The sequence below is a fragment of the Rosa rugosa genome, chromosome 1, assembly GCF_958449725.1.
Source record: "Rosa rugosa chromosome 1, drRosRugo1.1, whole genome shotgun sequence".
Classification (NCBI taxonomy): domain Eukaryota; kingdom Viridiplantae; phylum Streptophyta; class Magnoliopsida; order Rosales; family Rosaceae; genus Rosa; species Rosa rugosa.
The window spans coordinates 3,456,909-3,464,139 of NC_084820.1; the positions used below are offsets into that span (position 1 = coordinate 3,456,909).

At 38.5% G+C, this 7,231-nt stretch overlaps 1 protein-coding gene across 1 annotated transcript; it reads left to right on the forward strand.

Moving 5' to 3' along the window:
• The first annotated feature begins 4,257 nt into the window (after positions 1-4,257).
• LOC133727296 (F-box protein SKIP23-like) lies at positions 4,258-6,106 on the forward strand. The gene is made up of 2 exons (XM_062154891.1): positions 4,258-4,630; positions 4,874-6,106. The coding sequence occupies exons 1-2, from the start codon at positions 4,621-4,623 to the stop codon at positions 6,028-6,030; spliced, it is 1,167 nt and encodes a 388-aa protein (XP_062010875.1). The 5' UTR covers positions 4,258-4,620; the 3' UTR covers positions 6,031-6,106.
• The last annotated feature ends 1,125 nt before the right edge of the window (positions 6,107-7,231 follow it).

Sequence of the window (7,231 nt, forward strand, 5' to 3'; positions counted from 1 at the left end):
ACCAATTGGAAACCTGAGGATCAGTATATTAACTTCGAATCTTCTGCATCTGCTTCTGCTTCTTCAGCTGGTGTGATTGCTTTTAACGGGCAGAAGGGGAACTATGGTGGTTATGGATCTATGAACATGGAGATTGAAACCCTTCCTCTGTTCCCAATGCATGGTGAGGACATCTTTGGTAACATGAAGACTACTTCCGATGGAGGTGGCGGTCACGGTGGTGGCTCTCACATTTCCCTTGAGCTCAGCCTTTCCTGCGAGGGCAAAGCTGGAAAAAGTTTCTGGAGCCGCTGACTCGGCTTAGTAGCTTTGCGAGTGTAGGAACACTTAGAATTGCCCCTTAAGAGTTGTATTAATGATTTTTTTTATTTATTTTTTTTTATTATTTTTATTTTTTATTTTTTATTTTTTTTATTTATTTATTTTTATTTTTATAAGTAGTTGAATTCAATAAGACAATGTGAATCAAGGTTTAGACATGCGGCCCAAGTATAGTCGCCTAGACACAAATTTTCTTTCAAATCCTTTGGGCAACCTTATTGAAATGGCCAGGTGGGGGAGGGCGAACAAAAGAGGCAGAATCCATTTTGGCATGAGCTACTCCCACATAGTGGTTTAGGCCCATTTGCACGCACTTCTGGATTCAAGAACCTGTCATGAACGTTGTCCCCTTTCTAGACACCATTTCACATAGGCTATACTTACTAAGATGAGAAAGGTCATAAGTGTGAAGACAGTTCAACAAGTGTTAATAAAAGCCGCCCTTAACCTTAAGGGACCTGAACTAGGCACCAATAAGGAGTTTAGGCTAATATTAACAAAAGAGACTTCACCTATTCCGTTATGATTCACAACCCCTTTACCAAATTCAACTTTTTTTTTTTTTTTTTTTTTTTTTTTAATGAAAAGAAAAATAAAAACGAAAAATTAACAAAAAATTAAAAGCAAAGAAAGAAAGAAGCTAGCAACACTATGTTTGGCTAACCTCTAGAAGACCACGGGGGAGGCCATCTATGCTTCATTCCAAGCTCCGATGTATCAAAATTTGTAGGGTAAAAATCCCTCCTATGAGAGCTTGTAGGAAAAGAAAAAAGATACTTCTCATCAAAAACTTGGGAAAAATTTGGCTCGTAGGAGGAGTAATCTTGCCCCCCAAGTATCTTTGTTGGTTGGCGAAACATGATCTTCAATTGCACCTTTGGCGATGAAGATGTTCCAAGATCGGCTTTGTTGCCAACTACCATGTCATAGAACATGGTGTCTTCAGGATTAGCCACAGATTGACCATTATAGACGACCACTTGCTGGTCTGAATTCTCCATATCAAGAGCTTCACTTGCTGGATAATTGTAAACAAGAGTTAACTTGTATTGATGATACTCAAATTTACAGTTGCGAAGGACAACTTGGCCACTAGAATAATTGTTCTGGCCATTCATGCAACGTGGGTTATAGATGTGCCCTCCACATATATCAAAGCCACCGCTTGGCCTTGAAGAATATATGAAGAACTTCAAGTTGAATTGATTAATAAAGCCACAGATTGGCTTCTGTAGGCCACAACTTAATTGATAATTAAGTTGGTCCTGATTTTGATCACCTTCCCCATGACGTCCAGTAGCAGAGTCACAATTAAAATGATCATGAACTTACTTCTTTTGATCAAAGGGATGATCATGGGCCATATCTTGCCCCCCATGCATCTGATCAGTAGCCACGTATTTGGCTTGATCAGTGGAGAAATCAGATATTTGTTCCGAGACAATTTTCTTGTCAGAAGAACAATCTTGTGGACCATCTTCTCCATAAGCAGCCTCTATGTAAGGCTGTGATTCAACAATGGGCAAGCTACTTTCTTCTTCTGCGACGGGCTGGTCGAGAGGAAGGTTTTTGCTTTTAAATTGATCGCCTCTTATAGGCAATTCAATTTTGGTAACACCATCTTCGCGCGTCGCTTCTTGACTTTTCAAGGAGCTCTCTTGCTTTGTGTTGATGGCGTCAACCTCCCCATGTTGCGAATCCACATGAGTTGCAGTCAGATTGGCGTCATTCTTGTGCATGGTCGCGGACTCCGATGAGGTCTGTTTGTGCTGGGTCGCGACGACATTTATCGACTGCTGGTGGTTTTCTTGGGCTGGTTTGGTCACGTCGGCCAGCTGCTCCTAAGTCTGCCACGAATCTTGTTGGGCTGATTGGAAAAGTTCATCCATCCTCTTCTGCTGCACCGCCAGGACCTTTTTCAAATTCGCATAATACGAAGCAGTGTTCTGTTGAAAGATAGCAAGTCGCTCCTCTATGCTCGCATTCTCCGGAATGGGAATGGGCACATAGCCTTCTATCGTCGCCATGACTTCAGGAATTTCTTTTGGTAAAGATTTTCCTCTGGCATCTCAATGATGGTGAACACAAAAAGACTCTGATATAGTCCCACTGGGCGTGCCAAAATGTTTGTTTTGAAGCCCGGTGGTTGAATGTGCTTCAAGAGAAAAGACTCTGATGTTGTCCCACTGGGCGTGCCAAAATGTTTGGCTCCAATTTTGTTGCAGCTGGTCAACAGTCTCTTTTCTTGAGCGGGCGTGCCAGCACCGTTCGGGTGCGGTCGTCGGGGATGTCCCTTGACCTGACTTCTTTTCAAGCAATTGTGGACGAGGAGAGCACCAACCTCGTCGTGGGATTCTTTGTGCCTCGTGGCGAGGACTTTTGCTGAGCTTCTTGAAAATCACAATCGATACTCGATGTTGTAGATCGAGCAGAGCGAGAACCACCGGGAAGTGAGGAGAACTTGCTAAAGCGTGACTTTAGCTTGGCTGGGTTGCTAGGGCGTTACCCTTGCTTGGCTGGTTCTGTAACCGTTGTGGTCGCGGCACTACCGTCGGCTCCCGAGGAGACTAGGATCGAAGCACGTTGACAGAGGGTTTGGTGGCACTGAAAGTCGGCTTCTGAGAAGACTAGGACTAGGAGTGTGATCACCGCTAAGAGAAAGAGAAAGAGAAAGAGAAGGAGAGGAATTGCTCTTAGAGAGGTTTGCTCTAGAGAGAACTTAGATCATCTTAGAGATGTTTTGATGTTGTGTTGTGAATGTGTCATTTAGAATGAGAAGAGAAGGTGTTTATATAGGGAAGAAAAAGAAGAGTGAAATGATGAGTGGAAGAAAAATAATGAAAGTGGAATATGAAAGTGATTTGTAAAATATGGAAAAGATAGAGAAATGATGAAATGAAAGCAAGGCATGAAGGTGCAACAACATGGAAGTGATGATGATCTATTAAAGAGATTGTCTTGAAAAATATATCCAAGGAAAAGAAGAAAAGCATCTAGCTTTCTTCATGTGGGTAGGAAACATGAACATGTGAATATTGAGCTGGTTTTAGGTCAGTTTCTGCCCCTTTATTCCTTCAATTATTTCTCCAACAAGCATTCCGAATTTCACTATGACCTCTTCATAAAAAATGTTCCATTATGAGTGTAGATCACCCTGGAAAAATTTCAGAATTTTTGGTATAGTGGTTGGGCCGAAAACGCTGCTGGACCTCTTACAGGTCCAGTTTTCCAGTTTTGCTTCTGCAAAAGATTGGACTGATTGTTTGAAGGCCTTCCACTCAAAAACATCTCTGGCACTCTTCATAAGAAATGATCCTTGGGCTGTCTAGAATGGATCTGGAAAGTTTCAGCACATTTTGATTTCATTTGGTTAGTCTGCCACCCCTCCTTCCTTGTCTAGCTCGGTTTTTTCCTAGCCGAAGTAGGAAAATATGCTAAAGTTGACTTGTCATACTTTCATAGTAGGCTTTATTTAGCCTCTAAATATATATTTCGAGCTTGTCGACAATATATAGCTTGAGCCACTGACATTGGCTCAATTTCTCCAAGACACGCCTTGTCAGGCCAAAATGTTCATTTTGGGTCCAAACAACAGGTACTTCAAAAATTTAATCATTCTGCATTAATTAATAAAGATATATAATCCTAATATTCCTGATTTGTTATCTCTAATAGATTAATATATATACTAAATTTCCTAACTCTAATAAGTTAATGTGCAAAATTCTTGATTTTCCTTACTAATGTAGGTCAATATTCTTGATTTTTCCTATCTCTAATAGGTTAATATACAGTTCTCACTTGTTGGGATTATGTATAAATAAGGGTAGAGATTGCAACTTCATAGTTCATACACGTAAAACAATACACGAAAAGAGAAGGACTACATCCACAGTATTTTGTAGGTCGACTACATTAAAGTCACCGAGTGGCAACGAATTAATCAGCCACCAACTGCTTGCCCAAAAGAAAGAAGGAAAAAGAGCTGCCTAGCTAGCTAACTCCATCTGCCTGTGAGAAAGGGAGAGACAACTTACAATCTTCAGTCTTCTTCTATCTTGGTTTTCTCAGCAAAAACAAAAATCTTCATTCATCTGATTTTCAAAACACTACAAATCAAGGAACCAGATCTGGGTATGCCGGAGACAGAGACACTCAAGAGGAGCTAGTTGTGGTCGACGTCGGCAGAAACTATAATAGTACTAGTTACAGCTCGAAGCCTCAATCTTCAAGCTTCTGCTTCTTCTTCTGCACTAGTACTTTCTCTGCAAAGTAAACAATAAAACAACATCAACCATTATGGATCGAGGTACGTTTTCTCGCAGAATCTATTTTTGTTTCCATATCATTATCTTTTTCATCTTATCATAACTTTTGGCAGTAGATACTACTACTTATATAATTGCTAGGATTAAGTTTGCTTAGTCTATCTCTCTGTTGTTTGTTTCTTTTTCCAATAATTTTAGTTATCTACATTTATTTGTCAAGATCAGATCGAGGTTCTTTTGTTGTCCATGTTACTAATTAAACATCATATATTTCATCTTTTCAGATTGGGCAAATTTGCCAAAGCATCTTTTGGATTCAGTTGTAGAGACATTAGTGTTACCAACACACTATGTGCGGTTTAGCCTTGTTTGTAAGTCATGGTATTCAGTAGCAAAGGATAACAAAAACAAACATGTTAGGATGACAGCTCCAATGTTGTTGATTTACAGCGGCAAAAAAGACTATTGGAATTTGTACAACATTGATAGTAATAAGGTCCTTGATTTGCAAGTAAGAGTGCCGAATAAGCGGCTTTGTGGGTCTTCAAAAGGGTGGTTAATATTTGTTGACAGGAATGATGTGGACAAGAATTTTGGAGTAACCCTTGTAAATCCATTCTTTAGGGTTAAAGGAAGGAGAGAGAAAGCAAACTCTTTCATTCGCCTAACTCCACTTATGCCTCCAGGTTGGGAAAAATGGTTTAAACGGTGTGAAGAATACGTGTTCAAGGCTACAATTTCAGCTGACCCAATATTAAATCCAGAAGATTGCATTGTTATGGTCATACATTTGGAAAGATTGCAGTTGGCTTTTATTAGACTAGGTAAAGACACAACATGGACGTATATGGATGAAAGGGATAATATTGTTCTAGGGTGCCAGATGATTGAAGAAGTTATCAAGATTGAAGATACATTTCATGCTGTGAGTTACTCGAATAAACTTTATACTTTTGACGTTAATTCTCAGTCATATTCAAACGTACAATTGGTTGTACCTGAAAATAAACCAATTAGGTTAATCAAGAGATATATATTTGAAGGGGAAGGGAAAAGTTTGTTGATGGTTCACAGATACATGGAATATGAAGGTGATGATTACAAACGGGTGACGAAGAAATTTAGAGTATTTGAATTGAATTCACATAAGGGTGAGTGGGTTGAGAAAAGCTCATTGGGTGATATTGCGCTTTTTGTAGGAGATAACTCTTCTATATCTGTGTTGCCTTCAAATATTTCAGGATGTCAATCGAATTGCATATATTTTAATCATGATTGTGATCATATATTCTGCCTTAACGCACCTCATGATTTTGGTATTTATAACGTTGTAGACCAAATCTTCCTAGAAACTTACCCTGCACATGTTAAGAAACTCATGAAGAGGAGCTGGGGGCTACTACCAATTTGGGTCATTCCTACTTTGTATCTTCAGCTGTAAAAGTTTGAACAATGAGTTTTTATATTTGCTTATTTGAAGATCGTTGTATTACAGTATTACTTGTTATTTATTTATTTTCCTTATCTGCGCTTTTAAAATAGTTATTTAGTGTTCACATTTAGGGTGTGTAGCAGACAAGCAGTTGATGAGCCAACCATTTAGAAAAGAGCTTCTTTTTATCTTTTTATTTTTATTTTTTAAGTGAGAGATGCCTTGAAAATGTGAGAGGGTTTGATAAAACCGTAGAGGCATTATTTGGAGAGATCCGTATGAGATTTGAGGTATTCAAAAGACTTGTAAGCTTAATTAATGATTGAATGCATTGAAGCTTAAAATTAAAGATCCACATAATAATAGAACTAAATATTATGAGCTAGAGATCAACAAGTAGGTCTCACAATGAATTGGCCCTGATGTGAATGCATGATTTTTCCACTGAATTATCCTATAATAACATGCAAGAGGAGCTAGTTGTGGTCTACGTCGGAAGAAACTATAATAGCACTAGTATACAGCTCGAAGCCTCAATCTTCAAGCTTCTTCTTCTTCTGCATTAATTTCTCTGCGAAGTAAGCAATTAAACAACATCAACCATTATGGATCGAGGTATATATGTTTTCTCACAGAATCTTTTTTTTTTTTCCATATCATTATCTTTTTCATCTTATCATAACTTTTGACAGTAGATACGTCTACTAATTATATAATTGCTACGGTTAAGTTTGCTTAGTTCACATCTCCGTTGTTTCTTTCTTTTACCTATAGTTTTAGTTTTCTACATTTATTTGTCAAGAAGATCGAGGTTCTTTTGTTGGTCATATTACTAATTAAACATCATATATTTCATCTTTTCAGATAGAATTCAGTTGTAGGGACATTAGTCTTACCATCACATTATGTGCGGTTTAGCCTTGTTTGCAAGTAGTCATGGTATTCAGTAGCAAAGGATAACAAAAACAAACATGTTAGGATGACAGCTCCAATGTTGTTGATTTACAGTGGCAAAAAAGACTTTTGGAATTTATACAACCTTGATAGCAATAAGGTCCTTGATTTGAAAGTAAGAGGCCGGATAAGCGGCTTTGTGGGTCTTCAAAAGGGTGGTTAATATTTGTGGACAGGAATGATGTGCACACAAATTTTGAAGTAACCCTTGTAAATCAAACTCTTTCATTTGCCTACCTGCACTTATGCCTCCAGG